At 37.0% G+C, this 25,354-nt stretch overlaps 2 protein-coding genes across 5 annotated transcripts; one reads left to right on the plus strand and one right to left on the minus strand.

Moving 5' to 3' along the window:
• Window positions 1–244: 244 nt before the first annotated feature.
• On the minus strand, window positions 245–12,976 carry DBT (dihydrolipoamide branched chain transacylase E2). Of its 4 annotated transcripts, none has more exons than XM_050712170.1 (12): window positions 12,875–12,938; window positions 9,915–9,979; window positions 8,879–9,002; window positions 8,646–8,721; window positions 7,579–7,760; window positions 7,009–7,136; window positions 5,624–5,867; window positions 5,009–5,175; window positions 3,895–3,972; window positions 2,101–2,292; window positions 1,849–1,920; window positions 245–882 (listed from the first exon to the last, which is right to left on the minus strand). In XM_050712170.1, the coding sequence occupies exons 6-12, from the start codon at window positions 7,096–7,098 to the stop codon at window positions 715–717; spliced, it is 1,011 nt and encodes a 336-aa protein (XP_050568127.1). In that variant the 5' UTR covers window positions 7,099–7,136; window positions 7,579–7,760; window positions 8,646–8,721; window positions 8,879–9,002; window positions 9,915–9,979; window positions 12,875–12,938; the 3' UTR covers window positions 245–714. The 4 variants fall into 4 exon arrangements, with proteins under 4 accessions (XP_050568127.1, XP_050568126.1, XP_035393118.1 ...); XM_050712169.1 differs by lacking the exon at window positions 12,875–12,938 and adding an exon at window positions 10,658–11,218; XM_035537225.2 differs by lacking the exon at window positions 9,915–9,979 and having other exon boundaries at window positions 12,875–12,976.
• Window positions 12,977–13,043: 67 nt separating this feature from the next.
• Window positions 13,044–22,994, plus strand: RTCA (RNA 3'-terminal phosphate cyclase). Its single transcript, XM_035537230.2, has 11 exons — window positions 13,044–13,644; window positions 13,754–13,854; window positions 15,968–16,111; window positions 17,524–17,647; window positions 18,125–18,183; window positions 18,698–18,839; window positions 20,030–20,154; window positions 20,278–20,336; window positions 20,958–21,052; window positions 21,865–21,969; window positions 22,328–22,994. Exons 1-11 carry the CDS (start codon window positions 13,600–13,602, stop codon window positions 22,424–22,426), a joined length of 1,098 nt encoding a protein of 365 aa, XP_035393123.1. The 5' UTR covers window positions 13,044–13,599; the 3' UTR covers window positions 22,427–22,994.
• The last annotated feature ends 2,360 nt before the right edge of the window (window positions 22,995–25,354 follow it).

The following is a 25,354-nucleotide window of genomic DNA, read 5'->3' on the forward strand; positions in this document are numbered from 1 at the left end:
AATAACTGGAAGGAATTTAAGGATTGCAACTACTTACAGCCTACAAAAATACAGTATATTCTAGACAGTTTTAAGGCCCCGATAGTTATCATTAAATGTTGTCAGTAAGCATTTGAATAAATGTGCCCTCTTCCCTTTATCATTTGATAAAGGGTACCTGTGCATATAATGCCAGGAGTAGAGTACCAAAAGTTTTGAGAGGTTAACTTTGTTAAATAACAAAAAGCTCTCTGGACATCTTACAGCAGAAGCATAATAGGCATTTTATTTGTGTTTGATTTTTGCATAACTTCTTTTGGGAATTTGGATATTACCTTTTAAAATAAATTTATGTTTCCAACAAAGAACAACTGCGAGCTTTTCCCTTCAAAACGGGTTAATCAGTTTAAAAATACTGCAGACGTAGATCAGTGATTCATTTAGACCAGCCTCATGACCATATGTATTACAAAAGGCAAAACAAAGACAATCCATCACCACATTCAGAAGTCACGCCATGACCTATTGATAGCTGGCTGTAGAAGAAATTACAGCACTACTAATTAAAAGAAGTAACAATTAATTGATAGACTGATTTAAGCTGTTGAGAACTTTTAACCACATAAAATTATTATATAATGTAAGTAGCAAAGGGCATGTGCTAGTAGAGCCAGCTTTTGTAATTCTTCAGTCTAATATGAAAATTTTAGAGGCATATTCTAGCCATGGTTTCCTTTATTTAAGGTCTAGCAGCATTGAAGCAGGGTTCTCCAAATAAGATTTCCACAAGTTAGAAAATCGGGCCATTGTAGCTCCATCAATAATGCGGTGATCAGCTGACCAGCTCACATTCATTATCTGTGCTTTAAATACTTCACCTTTTCCATTAAACCGAGGAAGAATCTAAAAATCAGAGAAAGGAATAAAATAAAGTAGAAATATGAAATATTTTAATTAACAAATCTGTATTTTTATTGTTAATTTGTTAATCTAAATCCAAACATTTTACTAAATTAGGCAGACAGATAACAGTAGTGCCATTCAGAAATGAAAGAGCTTCCATCATTCTTTGTGCTGCAGATAAGAATATATTGTGAACCTATATAAGAAAGAGCTGTATCCTCTTTCCACCATCCTGGAAATAATGAAGTAGTGAAAACTTTTCTTGACTCAAAAGCTCCCTCCTGAATAGTTTCTTTCACTGCTAGCATTCAAAATGACAGTGTCCCTAAAGCATTCCCTAAACAAAAGGATCATAGAAAGAACATATGAAAAGTAAATCTAGTTAATATTAAGTCAGTATTGATCTCAAGTGTCTACATTAAAAATTTAAATCCCCAAATTCAGAAAATAAGAAGTTGCGTTAACCATACAGAGTTCTGTATAGATTCAGCCATCTGGATCATTATGCTAAGCATTATTAGAATACTTTTTTAGTCTCAAGTTCTCTCCTTGATCATAGCAAGAGTGCTATTGCCATGTTGCAAAACTTATAAGAAATATAATGTATGATATCTACTAATAACTAGGAGATTAAATACATATGTGAGTGAATATAACAGAATTCTAGAAAATACATCTGAATTTTTGGCATAAAAGACTTCTATTTAAACATTTGGCATCTCTGCCCAGCCATCTAAAATTACCACAAAACTTTTCAAATCACAAGCTATGCATTCATATAACAGAAAGAGGTCATGTTTTTGTGTGTATATATATATATACACACACACAATATATATATGTGTGCACGCATGTATGTTTATATATATACATATATATATATATATATATATATATCAGAACATTATCATTGAATATGACCTTAGTTCACTAGAATTAAACACTCACATCACTAAGTTAATATACCTGTATCTTTCCAAGTGCTCCAATAGCTACTTCAGGAGGTAGTATTACTGGTTTGGCATAAGTGCCACCAATCTAAAAAAGAAAATGCTAGAGATATTATCAGTTAAAGAATAATTATATAATTTATTTGAAAAGGTTGATTGTTTCTAGAATGAATTGTTAATCATTTTATTCTTTGCATATTAAACTTTTATTAGAGTATTAATTTCAGAAGCAGTTTTCAGATTACGTTCTCATTTTTCTGGTACTTACTGTGCCAATATTTGAAAGGGTGAATGTTCCCCCAGTGAGGTCATTTGTTCCCAGTTGGCCAGCAGAACCCAAGGCTTGGAGGCGATTTAACTCAGAAGCAATCTCAAAGACACTGCAGACTTGAACATTTTTCACATTTGGGACAATTAAACCTTGTTCTGTGTCCATAGCAACTCCAATGTTGTGTGAAGCCTACAATAAGTTTCATTAACTGGACATTAACATAAGCAGTCAACATAACATGTATTGTACACAAAAAACACTTGAAGGATGCTTTCAAAATTATATATATTGGCAATAATATATATACACACACACGATAAAATATTATATACATGTTTTTAACCAAGGAAGCTCTCTCTGCATTAAGCAGCTCCTCTATACTATTTTGAGTGGAGGAGTGGACGTAAATTTTGAAGAATTAGCTTTTCACATCTGCAAAGTAAGTCCAAACTGATTTTCATGGGAATTTCACCTCCAGGAAATACAAAATCAGGAATCAATTTTGCACTGAAAATATTTCATGTTTTGTTACCCATACAATCATCCTAAAATGACTATCAGTTTAGAAGAGAACACTATAACACTATAGAACTCTATAATATGAAAAACAGTAAAAAAGAAAAAAAAAAGTAAAGTGAGTTGTCTTTCATTTTGTAGAAGAAATATGTAAGGAGTCATCTATGAGAGTCTGATAAAACAGCACAATAGGAGCTTTTACCATTATGTGTATTATATACAGCACTTTAGAAAACAGGCACTTGTTTTCCAGAAGTATCCCGCCAGTGCTTTGTATGAAAATTAAATGTTTTATTAAATTTATCTTAAAATATGATTTTAATACGTAAGGGTTGAGAGTCAGAACAGTAGGACAATTGTGTCATTACTAAAAATTACTGTCTCTGGATTTTAGATGTTCTCATTGGAATTGCTTGGTCCATCTTCAGGTAAAAACTAGGAAATCATTATGCTAATATGTATTTTTGAGAACAAACCCAAATAAAGAAGTAAAAGTAACTTTAAAAGTAACATTAAACAAACCACAGAAATTAGATGTATACTGAATCAAATCCAATCTTAGACAGAATCTAGATCCTCAAATTATTTTCCACCACAACACCAATTGGTGGTTTCACACCAATGGACAGTTAACCTCCACCACAACCAATCTTTCACTCCCTCTCCTCAAAAGGAGAGGAAAGGAAGAAAGTATGATGGAAAGAAAAAAAGACTCACAGGTTGAGATAAGGATAATTTAAGAAAAAAAAAAAAAAAGCAAAAGGTTCATGGAAGCAAAGAAAGAGAAAAAATTATTTTCTACTTCCCATCAACAAGTGATGTTCAGACACGTCTTAAGCGGGGCCTCAATACGTGTAGCGGTGTGTCAGGAGGACAGATGTTCTCTTAACAGGAGTCCCCCCTTCTCCTTCCCCTTTTGCAGATTTTATTGCTGAGCGTGACATCACGGCATCACCCCTTGGCTGGTTTGGGTCTGCTGCCCTGGCCACGTCCTCTCCCCACCTCTTGCCCACCCACAGCCAGTAGGCTAGGGAGACGGTCTTAATGCTGTGCCAGCACTGCTCAGCAATGGACAAAACATCAGTGCGATAACGGTGCTGTCCCAGCTACAAGCACAGAGCACAGCTGTGGGGAAAGTTAACTCCATCCTAGCCAGAGACAGTACACACTACAATTTTAGTGCAAGTTATTACACATAGCTCAGATGTTTTGAAAAGTCCTCATTAGCTGTTAGCTTGGATTTTCTGCTCACAATTTTATCAGTAGTTTACAAACCTTATATGTGACGTTTTGACAGCTTTCATCCAAAGAAGCATTAAGAATGGGATACTGCAATAGTCCTAGAGAAGCTGCCTGTTAAATATAAACAAAAAATAGATAGATTGCTATACTTTATATCTCAGAGAGGTGCATGGAAAGCAAGGAATGGTGAAAGACAATTTAGATTGACAATTTAGATTGATAACAATTTGGTTCTCAGTGCAATAAAACGTGGCTTCAACTCTCCTAAGCTCTTTGTGTGTTGATGTTTCGTCATGACTAGGAAAACAGAAGAAAAACTTCCAGAAAACAAAGATAGATGAGACAGACATATAAGAGATAATAATCCCTTTATGAAACATAATTGAAATTGAATCAGCATTTGTTATTTCCTGTTCAAGAATTCAAATCAAATAGCCCAAGAAAAAAGTTACAAGATTTCTCAGCAGTGTCATTCTAAACTCCCCACTTAGATGATTATTATTTCAGGGAATATTAATGCTGCCTAAAAAGAGCGAGAAGATTAAGAGCTTATTTAACACTCCAGTTGAAATAGCATTATCATAAGTTTTAGACTAAACTATGCATTCAGCCTTCAGTGGTGACAACAGTTGGAAATGAAACATGACAACTAAATGAGTACAAGTGCCCGGTCTCCTGAACAAGAGAGGACACAGACTCAATTCACCTGAACAACAGAAGAGACATACTCATTCACCTGAGGGATTCATTACCAACAACAGACACCAAACCAAACCAAAATTAAATTGTATTTCACATGTGAGGTTAATTTTAATGGAGCTCACTAAAAATACCAATAGTTTGCTAAATTTGTTTTGTTTAATTTAAATACCCAGTGATGCTTACCCCTTTCCTAAGTAATGCTTTGTCTGCTTTATCTTTCTCCATTACTGTTTCAAATAATTTCCATGGTATTATCTAACCCTGGCTACAATTCCAACACTAAATTGATGAGCAGTTCAATAAACAAGAAAAGCTGATACCTGAAAAATCACAGATCACAAGAAAAGTGATAGAGAGGTGCTCCAACCTACAACAATAATTGATCAGAAGATTTTGGCAAAAAACAGCATTAGTACTTCATATAGTCCTCTACCGGTTGTCTCACCTTTATGAAGAAGGGCATAAATGAAAGCTTAATTCCACGAATTTGTGCTAAAGGTTTCATCTCTTCTCGCAACTGAACAAGCTGAGTCAAGTCAATCTCATCACAATAACCAAAGTGAGGGATCTTCAAAGCTGCACTCATAGTCTTTACCATTGCCTTGTGAAAACCTGGAAAATATTCACTGACTTCTTACTCCAAGAAAATTAACTTCTGGGAAGTTATGGTGAAATTCCAATTATTTGTTTATTCTAAAATTACTAAACTTAAAAAAAAGCACAGAGTAAAGTCCACCTTAGGGCCAACAGTTATTCAGCGCATACAGCTCAATTTTTACAACTTTATTATTTCAGATCATATTACTGCATCTCTCTCCTCTGTATATTTTTGAAATCATAGTATTGCAGTACAGTAATCTGCACTATTTCTGCATATTTGCTCTACAAGCCAATACTGCCTGAAAAGCAACCAGAAATCTTTTTTTTTTTCTCTCTCTAATTTGCAACCCAAATCCATCCAACCAAAACATGAACAATTATTTCATAAATGTTCATTGAGTAACTTTTACTGGTAGTCTACTGTGAACATTATGTCAAGACTTCATATTTCATGAATTACCTGTTATAGGTTCAGTTTTATCTTTTCCTGAAAACACAATCGGTCTGGAAACAGGTACAGGAATTTTGCGTGCTTTGTCCTTTGGAGCAGCTGGCACTGTCTCTGATTTTGGCAATGGTGGGATAATTTCAGCCTTTGGTGAGGGAGGTAGAATAGCTCCCGTTTGTTTGGCCAAATAATTGAGTATGTCTTCCTTAAGGATTCTGTTATCTTTCCCTGTTCCAACAACTTCACTCAATTTAATCTGAAAAGTACATAACAAGCTATGACACTTGCTTTACGGAGATATAAAAATATTCAATATCGTGAGAAACAGTTAATTATTCCAAGTATTAATCCAACATACCTACAATTTCCCTCCCTTCCAGCATCTTGTAGGTTCTGTGCACCTGACCAAACAGGATATGGTGACCCCATCACAGAACAGGGAGGCAAAACAGGACACAAAGCATTGCCTATAAAATCAAGCAGCTACGAGTCCTAGGCAGGATTTGGACCGGACATGCCGCTATACAGCAAAACACACGATTTTCTGGTGGTCAAGGACACCTCCACCTAATTAGAACAAAAGCTAAGTAACCATAAACTACACTACTTATAATATTCTGTGCTATGCTAATTACAAAATTCTGTGAAATAATAAAGCCTTAATTCTAACTACAACTTAGTAGCATTTTACCCACGATCCCTAAGAATATGTCTGTCTCTGCAGCAGGCAGGTGACACTTTCATTAATTTACTAGGTACTCAACTTTGTTCAGATCATCTAAAAGGCCCCATGAGGTATCTAACTTCATACTTAAGGAGGGACAAATGCTACTTACCTCTTTATTACATGATCAGTGGTAAAATATTAGTTTGAAGAAAATTAGTTGTCACTTAAATTTCTCTCTCTATTGTGGTGCATTTTTAGGAAAAAAATTAAACAAGCTTTCAAAAACAGTGGAATATTCATAGATTCACCAAAAAAATAAAAAGAATTAGAAAAGTCCTGAAAGGATCATCTAGTCCATCCCCTGCTCTTACATAAATCTGGAGAACAGAACAAACTAGCTAAAGCTGAGAACTGATTTTTCTCTCTTCCCTCCTTTGTCCCAGAAATCCATTCTGCTACTTCATTCTTTTTCCCTCTAAAAAGGTTTTCTAAAACCTCTACCCTAGAGCACCCTAGCTTCATTTTAAGCCCAGTAATTCTTTTCCTATGCACCATAATCATCAGAAAGCATTATTCTCTCCATCACTACAACATTTTTTACACACTTGAAATAAATTTGCAAATAAGTCATTTCTCACTGTACTTTCCTCTAATCAATATCCTCTCAGTCAGTCAAACTTGTTTATAAAAGAGGGATAAAATGTGGCCAGATGAGATTCAGCAAACTTACATTGTTTTCCATAGCAAGACGACGAACTGCAGGCGTTGCTAATGTTTTGTGACCTTTTATCTCTTGGTGCGTGTGTTCTTCGTGAGACATAGCAGGTGTTTCAACAACATCTTCTTCTGGGGCAACACCTGAAAATAGAACGAAAAAAATAACTTTATTAGACTATTCTATAAGAATTTGATAAATTTGAGAACTTGATTTAAATTTTCTAACTTAAGAAAAAGTTAAATGGACAGTGATAACTGTCCCAAATTTCTTACTGAAAAAAAACAAAACAAAACAAAACAAAACAAAGGAAGTATTACCTATCCCTCACATGAGATACTGGGGAAGGGAACACATCAGTGCTAAAGACTGCTGCTTGAGCTAAATTTTCAATAGGAAGTAACTGGCCTTTGAAGTTTTAAATTCTAACACAATATCACAATGTTTTCCACTTAATCTTCTTGACTTTACAGAAGAAAAAGTCAATTTCACATTTAACATTTTCAGGAGGAAAAAGTAAACTCCCCTGTCAATCTGATGGTTTATGACAACAAAATATGCAATAGAAAAAACTGCTTGCAATACCTTTTGAAGCATCAATTTCAATGTCCACTAATGGTTTTCCAACATAAGCAATTTCATCTAAGTTGTAATGGAGTTTCCTAATGATGCCATCATAACGACTAGTAATAGTAACAGAAGCTTTATCGCTTTGTACTTCACAAATGCTATCAAACTGAGAAACACTATCACCTTCTTTTATATACCTAAAAGAAAAGACACATGTTAATATAAAACATAATAACTGTTAAAATCTACTTTGTGTATTCTTTTGCTAAATTCAGTTACGTATTTGTCCACAACATGAAATGCATTCCAGATAAGATGACAAATCATACATACTGGATACATTTGCTATATACCTTTTGCCAGATGTCACACAAAAAAAGGTTTTTGAGCACTGACACAATGTTTCAGAATATCACCACATATACAATTTTTACTATTACTTTAGCTAAGTAGAGTTTTTTTGGCAGATTATAAACCATGTAAAAATAAGAATAAGCCTAGCTTGGTTTGAAGCTAAAGAAGTCTGTTTCAAGTTGTCAGGATCAGTGTATCATCAGTTTCAGAACAGAATCTAGAAGTGGGAAACTGTCTCCTACACAGAGATATTGCATCTATGTGTACAAAGAGGGAGGCATTCTAACACTGCCTTGCTCCCTCCGCTGGACACTTTGTTTTTGCTTAATCCAATCATCACTGGCTTTCTAGCAACGATTTAAATGTTCAAATATTTTGTTAAATTGAATGAAGAAGGGGTAGAAGATAAATTTATGTGGATTCTCTAGAGTTGTAAGCTTTTCTAAAGTACAGCCAAGACCTCCTGCACCCTGAAAACACTAAAGAAAAGCCTATGAACAGGTGCAGTTAGGGCACCCCACTCCCTCCACCTTTCCCGTTTTCAAATAAAGCAGATTACAAATAAACAAAATGTAAAGCTTACTGTATGCAAGGAAAACAAGACTTGAAAAACTTCACTAGCAACCCAGAAAACACTGTCAGGTAAATAACTGAATTCTTGATAATTATCAATAATACTCAAACTACTTGCTGATTTCTTAGTTTATTTCTAAGAAAGCTTAGCTTACCATTCTTTCACAGTCACCTCCGTAATCCCTTCTCCAATATCAGAAAGCTTAAACTGGACAATTTGGCCACACGAAACTTAAAACAGACAAAGAAAAACAGCACGTTTAATATTAAATATAAGACAGAATGATCTGAATGCATTAGAAATGGTCTATATACCAGTAAACACAAGTCTCTAACATAACATTCATAAAATAGCAAAATAAAATAATTTTATTATGAAAAAGATTACCAGCAGATGTTCTGAATAATCGCTGTTGATGACTAAACTTGAAGGCAGATTTGTCAAACACGCACACATATTTTGATTTTACAAAGCGAATGCTGCTGCACGATCTAACGTGGTGAGCACAAACCTGAGGGAAAAAAGTCTTAAGTGTTAAAATATTAGACTGAGGAGGCAGAGCTCATTTAATAATCTTGATGCACCAGCAGTAACAAAACAGTTTAACTGTAATTTATATAGAGAAATTCTTATGAAAACACAATTATACCAAATAAGTACTGAATGTATAATAACCATTAAATTAGCATAAGCTTTGCAATGTCTTTAACTTCTTTTACTAACACAACACATGGAGAGATTAAAGCCACGGTAACATAATCAGTTAACAAAAATCATGACAAGACCTGAAGAGATTCATAGTTGCTATAGTCTCTCTAAACAATTAGTTTCATCAGGATACACACAAAAAAGCATACATAATAGCAAAAACATCAGCCATTTGGAACATTCTCATGCAGAACGAATGCTGGAAAGGCCCCCTAGACTGTGGGAAAAAATCAGCATATTATTCTTTGTTGGTTCTTATTCCAATCAAAAGGTGATCAGAAGTACAAATTGGAAAGGAAATTCACACCAGAGGGCACAAACAGTTGCCCTTTTTTTTTCCGTTATTGTATAGGAGACAAACATCTTCAAATAAATCTCAATTGCAATTATATTTATCCAGAAATCAACTTAAAGGGTCAAAAGAATTTTCTGAAAAGTTATTTATGGAAAACTGTCTGCTTTAAAGCACCATGTAATCAGTCATGATTTTGGTCAAAAGCAAAGCCAGTAGCACTTATATTGACATAAACAGGCATTTTATCATTAATCTCAACAGAAGTTAGTTCAGACCCTTTCTTATTTAGTAACATTTCTTAAATCTAATTCTGGTGTTATGTTGTCTTGGGTTCTGCAAAATTTATAAAAATAGTATCTATGGATAAATTTTATCTCTAATTAATTTAGAGATTAAAAAAAATCAGGTGCTACAATGTACCTCAAGTAGCTCACAACTGTAAAATTTAGAAATTATCTTCTTAGATGAGCCAGAAAACAGGACACCTGTATGGGAAAGTTCATTTTAACTTTTTTTTTTTTTTTAAATATCCTTTCAAATAATATAGAGCATATTAAACTTCCTAATTGCCCTCCCAACCCCCCAAACCATTGAACTATTTGATGTATATATTACATATTTACAATATTGATTACCCCCAAATCTGTACAATTCTGAATTGACAATGTATGTTTTCTATACTATTTGATCTAGCACTGCAAGTTACATTTAATATCATCTTCTAGGAACAAATATTTATAAAATACAAACTCCATTAAAGGACACAACAAAGTCACATTGAGTTACTTTGCATCTGCCTGCTACTAAGATTGCATCTACTGATCTAGAGTATTTTTTTTTCAACTCCTATCATGAACAAACAGTAAACCCTTTTTGTTAGTTCTCCAAATAATTCTCCCTGAAAAAAAAAAAAAAAGTCAAATGGTAATTGTAAATGATGACAAATCCTATTGCATGAACACATTTAAAATTTTAATTCAATTCAAAAAATCGGTATATAATCTGTCTTCAGGAACCTATTTGGTCCTATTTTTAATCTTGTATGTCTGTCCACTTGAGTCCATGGTTACATTTTTTTTTGTCCAACAAGATCTTTTTGTCCCAAACTTACTATAAAACTTTTCTCTTTATATAAACCTACATGGTAATCATTCAGTATTTACCTGTGAAGATGATCACAAGGAGCACATCAAATCTCTGAACTATCTCTTAAGTGTGAAGTTTCATAATGCTTCCAATGTGATTTTGGCATTTGGTAACCAGGTAGTTACTACCAAGCAGGTAGTGAATTAGTAATGTCACTGCCAAAAAACAGACTGGTTTTGTAACAGAAAAGTTTCAATGCTGTTTCAAATTATATCTGTAGGAATAATTCAAAATTGCTGCATTTCAAAGAACTTAATTATTTTGGTTTGCAGGTTTTGCACATTATCTAGTAAAAAGTTGGCATGCTAGCATGTTAAAGCAATAATACAGTATCCAATCTCTTCATAGAACAGTATTCCTTTCTAACAAGGTAAACAATTTTATACCATAAAATAAAAAGACCGTGCTTGTATTCAGTATTTAATCATCATAATACTACTTGCTGCATAATGCAAAGTAAGGAAATAATAAGAGCATATAAAAGACAAGATTAGTTCTAACATTCATCACATACCCATACATATTCATGCAACTACTAAATGTCAAAAAAGTTAAACAACCCATGTATCTTGGTATCTGGAAAAATAAAATAATAATAAAAAATCCCAAGTAGCAAAGTACTAGCAGTTATGTTTATGTCACCACTATCATGCTGTATGACAACTTAAAGGCAATACTCTCCTGGGCATCTTTTCAAGGAGCAGAGTTACCGTCAGAAGAAGGGACCAATAGCCTGCTCCAGTCTCCCACTGATATTGAGGAGGTATCAGCCACTGTTTTGTGGGTGACCTGAGACTTGTGGCTTGAACCAAGGCAACACACAATGCTATTTGGGGAAGAACTGTCTTGCCCCTGTTTAGTTCAATTTGCACTGTTTCCTTAAGAAGCCTACTGTGCTTTTCTAAACCACCACAGATCCTAAAAATCTACTGCTGGCTTCAGAACAAAACGTTGTTAATACAGCACGCAGGTAACAGATTACCTGATGAAGTAACACTCAATTTCAAAGTCATATTGAGTATGTTGTGCTCAAAGGCAACGATTTCATATTAAAGTTCCTCTATGGAACTCTTTTGACTTGCTGTCCTATTGAGTCATTTTTATTGACCATTTAATTATCTGGGATTTGTTTTGCATACATCTTCTGTATTTCCAAGTATAAAGTTACCTACACACTAAACCAACACCCTTACCAGCATATTCCAGACAGACATTATTCCTTGCCTTAACAATTGGCACCATGCCCAGCCTCTAGCTAACTGTTATTTCTCCACCATTTAACCCAAGAATGCCAGGCTCCTTTCTTTTCTTCCTCACAACTTACAGCCTCCACAAACCACCACAACCTGTCTTTCTTCCCCTTGACAACTGAAAAAAAAAAAGAAAAAAAATTCAAACATAACACTTCAAAATTGTAATAAGCATCTTTTTTTTTTTTTCTTGGACGTTAGCGTTGTTTCACAGTACATTGTCACAAGAAGAATCAACATCTAGCAAAAATTAAATCATGCTTGCAAGAAACACGCTATAAATAGCCAATTCTGAGATCTATGGTTCAGCATGCACATTGCTTAGATGAACACTTTCATCTCATCAGAATCTCCTTCTGGATTTAAGACTTTGGTTTGGCTAGGAATAAAACTGAAAAGAGGCTGCTATTTCCAAAATTATTTGATCAGTAAAATAAGTTATATGTAACCTAAAACTAGATAACTACAGAAGTAATGTCTTCACAATGGTATATCCTCAAGTGATTGTAAGCATCCTAGAAAGAAACCAACCGGATGCAGTTCTTGAAGTGTGGTGCCCGAACTACTTAATTTACAAATATCAGGGCTCTTGTGACTGACAGAAATGCACGTTTCTCCCTTCTGCACACCTATACTTCGCCTGGGTGCACAGACGCGCTATACAAAGGGATCGATGCACAGGTAGAAAGATGGGATGCAACGCAGCGAGTCAGACGACCGACAAGTGCCAGAAGGCTGTCAGTGGCCTGCCGCGGGGGACACGGGTCCCTTTCGCAGCAGGCACTGAGGCGCAGGAGCGCGAGGAGCCCCTGAGGCAGAGGGGGCTAAGGGGAGGCGCCAGTCCCCGAGCGCGTCGCCTTCGCACCCAGGCTCAGCCGCGCAGGTCTCGCTCGCTGCCGCCTGAGGAGAAGCGCTGAGGCGGAGACGCCGCACGCTGCCCGCGCGCTACGGCGGCTACGCGGCGCCCCCCAACCCTTCCCTTACCAGGCGCCCCGCGTTTCTACAGCTGCTCCGCAGCGCGGTCACGGCCGCCATCTTAGCCCGGGAGGCACCGGCCGCCGCCCCGCACACCTCCCACCCGGCAGCCAACCCGCGCGCAGCCACGCGAGCCGCAGCCAACCGGGCGGCGGGGCCGGCAGCGGGGCGGTGGCGGTGGGGCCGGAGCCAGGGGCCAGAGGCCGGGGCCTCGGTCCGTGAGGGAACGGCACGGCGACACCCGGACCCAGCGCCCCCAGAACTCTCGGGGTACAGCCGTTGGCGGGGCGAGGGGCAGCGCCAAGGGTCCGGCCGCTGCCGGTACGCTGTAATAAACTTCCGAGAGGGGCCCCGTGTGTGTGTGCGCGTCCGCGTGCCTGTAACGATCCCAACACTGAGACAAGCCGCACGGCGGGAAGTCCGGCCGCTCCCCGGCCTGATCCGTCGCCGCTCTGGCTCCGGGACAGGACGGGAAGGAACGGGGTGGCTGCGGCGGGTAGGAGGGCACTGCCCCGCCCGCTACGCGGCCACCCGGGCGCTGGGACCCGGCGGCGGCTTTTCACGACGCGGTGCCGCCCCCGCCGGCGTTCTCTGCGCCTGCTCCAGCACCGCTGCCTGACACTGGCACCGGCATCTGACAGCGCGGTACCGGTCTGGGGGCGTTGCTTCGCCGGGGTCTCGCCGTCCTCGGGGCTCACTCCGGGTCCCCTCGGCGCCTCTGCTCGCTGCCAGCCATGGATGGGGACAGGGTGGAGATAGACGGCGGGATCATGGAGGGGGTGAGCATCCGCGCCGGGCTGGGCTGTGCTGGGCTCCGCTCGCCTCGCCTCGCCCGCGGGCAGCGGGGCCGGGAGCCGCAGCGGCTGACGAGCGCCGTTCCCCCTGCAGGGCGGGCAGATCCTGCGCGTGTCCACGGCTCTGAGCTGCCTGCTGGGCCTGCCGCTGAGGGTGCGCCGGATCCGCGCCGGGAGGAGCCAGCCCGGCCTCAGGTAACGGCCTCGCCGCACGCCAGCACCCCCGGGACTGCGCCGGGAGGGCCGCGCCGGTCCCTGGGCGCTTTCAGGCGGGGGCGAGGCCCTCTTCCGGGAACGGGGGCACAGCCTTGGCGGCACACCGAAACGCTTCCAAGGGCAAAAATCACATATTAGCGGTGTTTTAAGCAGCCTTTTTAAAGCAGAAAGTCTTGCCTGTGGCTCACTGACGTGGAAGGACCAAGTGCGGAGAAAAGCTAGAACGTCAAGAAGGCCTATCAAAGCAGGCAGACCTGGGATACACTTTCTTTTTTGCCCTCTCCTTCCTCAGGGCAGTTTCCTCTCCCTGGCTCTGGCTTGCTGCCAGGAAAGGTGAGGACACTCCCTCTGTCTCCACCTGTCAGGCTGCACAGCCTTAAAAGTGCCTGAAAAATATTTTCAAAGGTGAAGTAGCCTGCGTGGTGTGAAACAAAATATAATTAAGATCATATAATGCCTCAGTGAGACATTAATCACTGAGTATATAGTATATATACCATATAAAACATTTTGTATAGTGTATATTCTATACAAAACAGTTTGTATGCTATCTGTATGTCCCAGAGTAGTCATTTTTATTTTGAAAGCTACCAGAAACGTCAAAGACGCGTTACTTGCATTTCTCATCTTGATTTAATAAATGGCAGTATTCTGCCTAGAATTGTGCTCCTTCATGAACTCAGATAATTTGTGACACCCTTCTTGACTGACATCACATTTGTAAGACAAACACAGAGGTCAGAGTCATCGTTTATTTAGGATGAGTTTTAATTACAACTAAGGGAAACTGATCCCTTAGCATTTTTATATATATGTAGTTTTTCAGCCTTTTTTTTTTTTAAAGATTATTGGGCTTTAAACATATCCAGGAGAGAGATGAGCTTTGAGGTAGTTAATTTAGGCTTACTGAAACAGTCTTGCTTATCTGTGCTACTGTTCTATAACTGCCTTGAAAGTAGTCTATAGAATGGTATACAGTGAGTTTTGCTGTATTTCCCAATGGTTCTCATGGAAGGAAATTCATATATTAAGATGGGCTTGACAGTCAATTAATAGTCTAGCGGAGGGCCACAAAGATGATATGGGGCCTGGAGCATCTTCCCTATGAAGAAAGGCTGAGAGACCTGGGTCTGTTCAGCCTGGAGAAAAGAAGACTGAGAGGGGATCTCATCAATGTGTATAAAAAATACCTGAGGTGTGGGAGACAGAGGGATTTGGCCAACCTCTTTTCAGTGGTTTGTGGGGACAGGACAAGGGGTAATGGCCACAAGATAGAGCACAGGAAGTTCCGCACCAACATGTGAAAGAACTTCTTCACAGTGAGGGTGACGGAGCACTGGAACAGGCTGCCCAGGGAGGTTGTGGAGTCTCCTCTGGAGATATTCAAGGCCCATCTGGACACCTACCTTGGCAGCCTGCTCTAAGGAACCTGCTTTGGTAGGGGAGGTTGGACCCGATGATCTTTTGAGGTCCCTTCCAACCCCTTCAATTCTGTGATTCTGTAATAATGAGCTTTACTGTCTTAACAGCCTGTAGCCCAGAGAAAGTTGGAGGCTACTGAATAAAATCATAGCTCAAGTTCTTAGTGACATCTTCAAAATGTAACTAAACAAAAAATAGATTTATTTATTTATTTATTTTCTCTTCTATGTAAACTACACAAACAAATGGAAATGCAAGCACAGCAGGAGAGATGCACTGAACTGTTAGCTCTTTTATGGCTCTGGGAACAGTTAACCGGCTTTGGCTCCAGTTCAGTATTGCTATCATTATACAACTTGGCAGCATTATCCCATTACATTTTTGTCATTTATCACATTAGGAAAGTGACTGTTGCATCTCATTTGTCTGTCTTGACCCTTTCTATTGGAAAACACACCAGGATCCTACGAATTTCAGAATGATCAGAAAGCTCCTTTAGCTCCTCTGAACTCAGGAGAAATGTAGGAACCAGACTGAATTTCTAATCCTTGTTTTAAATCTGCAATTGATGTTGATTGATGTATTAGTTGATGTTTAGTATTTTTTTTTAATGTAACATGACTATGTAGTCTACTTGAATGGATCTTTAACTTAGTATTATGACTTTAAGACCTCAGCATCTGTCTGGATTGGAGATCGTTCGAGATTTATGTGAAGGGAAGCTGGAGGGTGGAGAAATTGGTTCAACAGAAATAACCTTCACTCCTGGGAAGATCAAAGGTGGAACCCACATAGCAGATACCAAAACAGCAGGGTATGTCTTTGTACATGGATAATGATTGACAAGCAACTGCTCTTAACTGCTTTTGGTAACTTTAAAATTGTCACAAAAGACGTGAGAAAAGAACATTAATACATGGCTAATGAGGTATAATCTGTGCTGTCTGCTATGTGTGAGCAAAGAACCTGCTATGTAAGCAGGATATATATTAATAAAGTATATAATTACATATAAATTATAAGTTGAACATTTGATGAATGTTAAAAAAAAAGCTGCCCATGCACTTAAAAAATTGTCTTCCATTAGTACATGAAATATTAGGTCAATGCATCAAATTAGATAGGTATCTCACAAATGCGTACAGTATATTAAATTGCAAAAGTATTACGTCTGATGTTGAATTAGTACATTGATTAATGTATTAATTTATTGATTATACAATGAAATATTGAATTAATCCTCTTTATATAATAAAGTCAATTTTAAGGTTGTACTTATGCACATGGTGGTGCAGTATACTAGTCTTTTTGAACGTGGGGCATATTCAATCCGCTGTTTTTTGTCCCTGTGTTTCTTCCATTTTGTTTTTTGCTGTGTTGAATCCTTTGTTCTAGGAATCTGTTGCAAAAAAGTAGAATGGGTTTAGCTGTGAACTTGAAAGCGTAAGCTAGGGTAGGCATAAGTTAAGGTTTCCCATAAGAGAAATATGTTTCTGAATTGCGATAGTATAAACAACTAAGCTGATGTCTTTTACGTCTTTTACTTAAACGTAACACAGAAAGGCTTGAGTAGGCAACAATGCAGAAGGATTAATAAAATTAAACACAAGTGTGTGTCATCCCCCCCCCAAAAAAAAAAAAAAGTATAGTTCACAAACATGAAACACCCATGACATAACTGTTTCACTTTGCTAAGCAAACTTTTGGGAAAACTATTCTGAGGTTTATTATTATCTATGAAATGTGGAGGGATTCAGTAATAGGGGAATTGTGTATCTCAAAGCATATTTTCTATGCCCCTGAATTTTCTTGTATGAGATGTTGAACAGCTTCTAAGCAATTTTGTAGGTTTTTATGTATTTTATTATTAATTAAATATTAAAATGCTAAAATTGCTGCATAAACCTTTCCTGCTTATACCATCTGCTGTCTAACCCTACAGTTTTCACAGGACCATCAGTATACTAAGGAAGCATACATTACTTTTATTTCAAACAGGAATATTAAAGGTACAATTACTGTGAAACAGAAGTTTGTATGTTTAGGCTTGCCAAGACCATGAAGTTTTAATTAGCATTTTTTTTAAAGAGTAATAAGTTTGCTTTATAGATAACGTTCAAAATCAAATACTTACTTATGCTCTGTAAAGTCATTTGCCCTTGATGTGTAGTGATTCTACACAGATTGTGACCGCATGATATTTGAGTATCTTATAATTGCTTTTAGGAGCGTATGTCTACTGATGCAGGTAGCAATGCCCTGTGTGCTCTTTGCTGCTTCCCCATCAGAACTTCATTTTAAAGGTGGGACCAATGCTGAGATGGCTCCTCAGATAGACTACACAGTCATGGTAGGGAAAAATTCCTTCAACTCATGCCTATATATGTAATATAACTATTGTACTTCTGTTGCTCTTTTGCAAGTTTATTTGTAATTACGGAATTAAGCATGGGAATATTACACTACTTGTGTACCATATGTATACAGCAACCAGTGCTTCGTGGAAGTCCCTGAAATAATGACTTGTCTGTTTGCTTATAATTACTAAAGCAAATTTCACTTAAGATACATTCTTTATTCTAGAAGCTCTGTGAATTGTTATTTGTTCTCTTTCTCTTCTCAAAAAAGAATCCTTTAACACAAAGCGTTATTCAGAATAAAATATAGGGAACCTCAGATAAGCTGTATGGATGAGACTGCCTATCTTTTTATAATGGAATTGAAATTTTTGTTTTGAACTTTTTTTTTTTAAAGACTGAATAAAATAGTGGGAAATGATAAATTCAAAATAGATTCACTGTGTGTTTTTATATATGCTTGTTTTCAGGTTTTCAAGCCAATAGTTGAAAAGTTCAATTTCACATTTAATTGTGACATAAAAAAGAGGTGAGTTACAGTGTCATGTGGCAGAAGCAGTCCTTACAGCAGTCTGTGAGCATGGAGGCACACACAAGGTGCTCTGAATCAATCTAAGGGATGAATTTATCGTACATTAACTGAACTGTATTAGCTGCCCCTGTGTGGACCATCACTGTATGATGAATGTTATATAGTTCTTCCCTGTCTTTTTTTTTTCATTGCTGAGCCTTCAGCTGCTGTTTTAATGTTTCCAGTTAACTAACACCTGAGGGAAGTGCATGCTGAACAGTCAGTCCATTACTGAGTTTTTTCTGAGGTGCCAGTTAAGTTAGTGTTAGGCAGTTAATAAGATTTTGAGGTAATGCTATTGGAGAATATTCTTGTATGATAAAGATTTCTTAGGTACACCGACAGAATTGATATGTATAGTAACAGAGAACATGTGAATGTATCACAGAATATACTAAGAGCCTTATGGTTATTTTCTGGGTTTCCCTGTGATCTTTACATTTAATTATATCTGATTCCTGTTTGTAAATAGGGGCTACTATCCTCAGGGAGGTGGTGAAGTTGTAGTCCAGATGTCACCAGTCAAAGAGTTGAGTGCAATAAACTTAACAGAACGTGGCACCGTGACAAAGATATATGGAAGAGCGTTTGTTGCTGGAGCACTGCCTATAAAAGTGAGTGCTAGTAATAGCTGTGGTGGTATCCAACTTCATAAATCTATATAAAATTGCATGTAATCTCTCTAGCACACCTCTACTGTTCCTGTGCTCTGCAGTCACATATAAGCCAAGTACTTGTGTTAAATGGATTGCATTATTCAGGCCATAAAACAGAATTTTGGACATTTCTAAAATGTGGTTATTGCACAGGGATATGGTACCAGGTAAAATAGGAAATAAGAACAGTGTCTGTGATATCCTTCATGTAACTATTCAAAATATTTAGTATGTATTGAGGGGTATCATATCTATGTACCGTTCATGTTTCTGTGAGTTATGTGAAATCTGAAATAATGGCTGTTTTTCATAGATTCATGGCTAAACTATGGTGCACTGTAATAGACAGAAGTCAGACAAAATCGGACTTTTCAACCATTGTTACTGGGATTAGACAGAACAAGTTAAGTTAGCCAAAAATTAAAAAAAAAAAAAAACAGATAAATTTGCCCCTTTATCCCTCCTTCTTTCCGTTATTTCTATCCTACCTCTGTTTACAGAGAATGAGTGTTGGGATCGCCTCAGCTCCTTCTCACATACAGGCTAGGAAGCAGAAGAGGAAGGGAGAGGAGAAACTGAGTTAGTTTTTGAAGAGCTGTGGAGTGCTGAGTTTGGTCTTAAAATCTCCAACCCTATGAGGATAGGATAAGCTTCATCTGCCCCCACATGCCTTTGATTTAAAATTGTTATTTTATATACTCTGTCTTACAGAGTATATCCTGTACATAATAATTGTTGGGTTTTTGTTTTATTTTTTACAGTCTAAGGTCTTGAGTTTTTTCACTTTAGACTAAAGGTTTCAGTAAGGTCTTTGAGTTCTTGATTAAGACTGAAGTGAAATCTTTCTCCATATGTAAGGAGAAGAATTATTGGAATTCCTATTGCTATTGGAGCTTTGATATTCTTTATTATTATATGTTATATATGGAATCTCCCTACAATCTGTCATTTGTTCAGAGTTTATGGGAACATTCTCAGAAGAGATGATCTTCAGTGCTTGCTTGTAGGGGTTTTATAACAATCATTTAGTTTTCTAGTTAATAACTTAGCCTTATTAAAGAATCCACTGATAATTAGGCTAATGAGCCTTATCTATTGCTAAAGTTACATCATTAATTAATTAATGTTTCTACCTCTTATCTTGTTAGCTGGCAAAAGACATGTCAGCAGCAGCAGTGAGATGCATCAGAAAAGAAATCAGAGATCTTTACATTAACATTCAGCCTGTTCGAGAACCTGATGATCAAGCCTTTGGGACCGGAAGTGGAATAATGTAAGACAAGCCTAAACTTTCTATTGATGCCTGTAACCTTGCTGGTCAATTAGCTAGATCTTGATTAATTGTCTGATAAAGTGTAATGTGAGTGATTTTGTTCTTAATACTTTTTCTGCTCAGCATTGTTGCAGAGACATCAACAGGTTGTTTGTTAGCTGGGTCGTCACTTGGCAAGAGAGGTAAGAGTTGTATGGAATATACCTCTTTCAGAATCAACTTAATATACTCTTAAGTAGAAATCCAAAGTATAATCTGTTCAAAGATTTAATGCTTTGAGTGTTGCATTTTTAAGTGGATGTTATTTACTAATAGGGATAGAGGAAATGAACAGATTTGAAACTCAGTAAATAAAATATTGCACTTTGTATTTCTAAACTGCTTTTACATAGCAACAAAAATTACAAAATTATTAAATTCACCTTTTATCAGAATGGATTGTTAAGGATCACTAAGTTGAAAATGCTTCTGGACTTTACATACAGGCTCTATGGTTTACCTGTGAAGATTTTGTTCAGCATTGAATCTAGATGTGTACTAGATTAAAAGGAATAGATGTGCTTTTGATCTAAATGGTTTGAATAAAATGTTTTTCTGACTGTAAGTGGGGCTATGTGCTTCCCACTGCTTATGGAATATGGAATATGTCATCATAAGACAGGAGTTTTTTCAAGAAGACATTTGGGGCAAGAGCATGGAAATAAGGTTTAAAAAGTTGTTAATTGTTTGCTTGTTTGTTTTCTCTATTTTTTACGTGTTAAAAATAATTGGCAGCATCCTAACTTCTTACATTTCTCTGTTAGGAAAAAATTCTGACAAGGTTGGCATTGAAGCAGCTGAGATACTGCTGAAGAATCTTAAACATGGTGGAGCTGTGGATGATTCTTTACAAGACCAAGTAAGGCTCCCATTTGTGTCTACATGAAAGTGATGTAGCAAGAACGTTTATGTATGTATTACTTTTAAATAATGTAAATCTGAACAGTGAAAGAATGGCAAGTAGATTTCAAAGTTGGATTGTATCTCCAGAAGAAGGCATGGCTTTAAATAATGAATTGATAATCAGTCTTGAGAAGTTTCCAGGTGTGGTACACATCAGTACTGGTTCACATCAGTAGAATTAGCATATTACATACAGTTCTTAGGAACCACAGATGCTTTTGGCTTTGCACACATCGTTAAATAGTAGGTATAAAATATGAAGTAGTAATTCGCTTCTATTTGGTACTCCATGTATAGGCGTAAAAGTAGCTTCCTGGTTAAAGTTATTGGAGAACAGATTATCTAGGATGTATTCCTGTCTGTCTGGTGAATATGTCATCATGAAGTGTTATAATTAAAAACCTTTTCTGAGTTTTTCTCTCCACCCAAAGGTAGTCTTGTAATCTAGAGTCTGACATGACTTTGGGGAAGCCTGGGGAATGAGGAGCAAAGTAAAATGTAATAACACAAATTCTAGTGGCAAACTTGACTGGGGAAAAGTAGCAGCCCTTCTGTAATCAGGCATCACATTAGTAAATTCCAAGATTCTTGAGCTTTGGATCACTCTTAGCACTCAGCAGCATGAACTTTTATGACATTTGGCAGACAATGTTTTTACACTTCCAGACATCATGGATGTTTTTGTTTCTTTTTTTTTTTTTTTTTAAATCAGTAAGTTCCTAGGATCTGAAGAGTTATTAAATAATGACCTTTCTCCCCCCTTTTCAGCTGATCATTTTTATGGCACTAGCAAAGGGGGTGTCTAGAGTGAAAAGTGGACCAATTACACTTCATACGCAAACTGCTATACACTTTGCAGAACAGCTAACAAAGGTGAGTCCAAAACTTCAGGAATTTTATCCTCTCAGTTGCATTCCAGTAACTAAGAAGGGTGCAGTTTTGTAGATTCACGCTGTTTTTTGCAGGCACTGTGAACTGAATTTTGTCATTGAGGATAAGCACTGATAAAATAACTGTTACAATATTTATGTGGGAGTTTGCCAGTAGAAATTAAACATACTTTAGAGTTTAATGCCTTTAGAATGGTTAGATACTTCTACCACCTTTATTTTAATATTTGTAATGAAATCGGTAAAATTTGTAATATGTATAAATTACTGGACATCAGGTATTGAAGATTTAAACTTGCATATAAATGAATTTGTGATGTATATTTCTAATCCTGTTTTAGGCCAAATTTACTGTGACAAAATCAGAAGAGGAAGATCCCAGTAAAGATACCTACATCATTGAGTGCCAAGGAATGGGGATGATAAACTCAAACTTATAGGGTTAAAAAACAACAACAAAAAAAAAGCAAGCTAGCAAAAGCAAAGCAAACTCAACATACCTCAGTGATGCATTGCACTACATTTCAATAGATGTCTAATATGCATGTGAACAGGAGGAACCTTCTGTCACATCTAATTGATTTGATATAACTTCAAGGATGATATCAAGTTTTCCCTTGGTGTGCTGAGAATCTGTGATACGAAAAATGGAAACTTCACTTTTTTTTTTTTTTTTTACTTTTTATTTTTCTATTATCAGCAAAATGAGTACAGACAGAACAGCAAACAGAATACAGTGTATGTACTTGGGCATCCAAGAGCATCAATTAGAAGCTCTAAGAATTCAGATTCACCAAAGCAGAAAATAACTGTTTCAGTTTTGGGAAAAAAATACCTAGATGATACATTCTTTCCACTTTAAAACATGTAGGTTTTATTCTTTGGGATCCTTATGTTATGAGGATTGTGGAATGAAGTGTACCATCAAATCTGTATCTCTGTTCTTCCTTAACTATTTTGCTTAAATCATGTATGAGGAAATAAAAAAAGCAATAGCACCAAACAAAAGTCTGGTATTTATTTTTGCTATCACCTCAGCAAGTTGTGTTAATAGGAGATTGATATAAAGTAAGTGTTCAGAAATGTAATTTCTTTCCCTCAGTAGAGTAAGAACACTCAATGCATATAATAATCTTATTTTAAATCTTCTCTTTTTATCAGTTTTATAAAAATCTTCTCAGACAAGCTTAGAAAATGTATGATGTTACATCCCAAATAGAAAACAGTAATTGTACGATCAGTTTTTCTATCTACATCTGTCCTTTTTAGCTAAGAGTAATGGGTCTACATTTGCACAAAGCTGTTGTTTCTTCTTATTGGGAGTACTTAATTTCAGCTGAGATTAGAGAGCTGTTGAATACATATATATACACACAAATGTATACACGTGCATACACTGAGCAGTGGACATACAAGTGTATTTAGGCATAGAAAACCCAGTCGTGTTATCCCCTGTCTGGGGAGCAGGTAAGAAAGAATTTCTGCCAATCTGGTCTTGATCTTGCTACCAAATCTTACTCTGAATTAAAAGGAAGATTTAAAAAGAGATGAGGCATCATGTGTTTTGCACATGAAGAACTGAATCACAGAATTGGAATGACTTAACCAAAAATGTATAAACACACTCTAGAAGCTTTAATTAATTTCCAGTTTTCCCACATCCTAGTCCACAGATTTTTTCCAAGTCCAAGATCTTTTTTTCCACTGTGAGTATCGAACCTAGCAGCTGAAGTAGTAACTTGAAGTATGGTTTGTCTTACTCATTAAAATAAAAAAAATCTACTGCTGATATAAAAAAAATTTCACCAGCTATCTACTTAAAAATGTATTTATTCTTAGGGTTCGTTCCCACTCCCCAGCAAAAACTAGTGCAAAAGAATGGAATGCTATTAATTTCTGATTTAAAAATTTGTTTTTCTTTAATACTGGGAGTAGTCTGAAGGGGGCAGCAGATACCCACTGAATTATGTCTGTAACACTGATACTCTAAATTCTTTATTTAATAAAAGCGTCCCTCTCGATCACTATTTGCTGCTGCTCATGATTTTCAGTGTTTCCTTTTGGAAGAACTTAGAATGTATTTAAAAAAGAAAACTTGAAAAAAAAGCTCCCAAGGAGTTGTTTTCTGTGCTTGTGTGTGTTTTCTGTGCTTGTTTTGTTTGCCTACTTCCCCAATTCAAAAATGTAATGTACTTAACTAATTATCCTTCTACTGGAGAGATTCCCACTGAAGGGAGGGCTGGGTGTAACATAATTCAACATCCTGATCAAAGCACCACTAATTTAAAAGTTAGATTAGATTAGTCTTTAAAAGTTAGATTAGATTATATTAGTCTCAAAAAGTTTGATTGTTGAGTCAAGTTTTGGAAATTTTCAAAGATGGAGGTGCTACAGCCTTTGTGGGCAACTTGTCAGCAGAGCTTAACTGCACTCAGAGCTGGCATTTAATGTGAATATGCCAAAGGATTGTTCGTTTTGTTTTGTTTCTTAAGCTGACGAAATGTTTCTTTAAATTGAAGTTACTTTATGTTACAGGAAACATATTAGGAAGGTGTGCACAGCAATTAGTTCTTCACTAATTCTTTCAGAAGAAAATGTGGCCGAAAATAACAACATAATCAGTTCTACCTTAGAAGATTTCTGGTTATGTGGGGAATCCTCAGGTTACTCTGGCAGCTGAGAAAGAGGAAACTTCAATCAAGCCCTAAAACCTAAGAAGTTAAAGCCAAAAATTAATTACAGACAGTTACTTAATACAGAAAAGCATATCAAAAGCTGTTCGTAACCTACAAATATTCCTTTTTATTACCTTTGAAGTTCAATAACTGGATTCTGTATAATGTAATACCTTTTTACCAATATCCAATCAAACAACTTGCGCAGACTACAGGCAATTAAAATTATTTATTATGAAATTGAAACCTTTGTAGAAATTATGTTTAGAGAGAGAGTAGAATTGTCATTCTTTGTAGTATTATTCAAAATAAGCCGACACAGTGCACATCTTTATAAATTACAATCCAGGAATTAATGCTTTGCCTTTAGCTTTTAAAATCTCTAGTGAGTGCCTTATACACTTAGCCTTCTTGCTCTACAATCACTACTTTACTTTAGCAATCAAATATGGAAGATCTGCTCTCTTGCCTAATTGATTATTTGTGGACTGTAAGCACACTTAGATGTTAATGCCAATATAGCTTAAAAATAAACAAATCAACATACCTAGCTCCTGTCATGTTAAGAAAACCTTATGCATAAAAGTACAGCTAAATCTTTCAGATTTAGGCAGGCTTCAATATATTTGTGCACATATACATATTGCATTATGCATGAAAAGTGGGATGAGCTTGAGCATGATTTTATATCTG

Source organism: Cygnus atratus, chromosome 8 (assembly GCF_013377495.2).
Source record: "Cygnus atratus isolate AKBS03 ecotype Queensland, Australia chromosome 8, CAtr_DNAZoo_HiC_assembly, whole genome shotgun sequence".
NCBI lineage: Eukaryota > Metazoa > Chordata > Aves > Anseriformes > Anatidae > Cygnus > Cygnus atratus.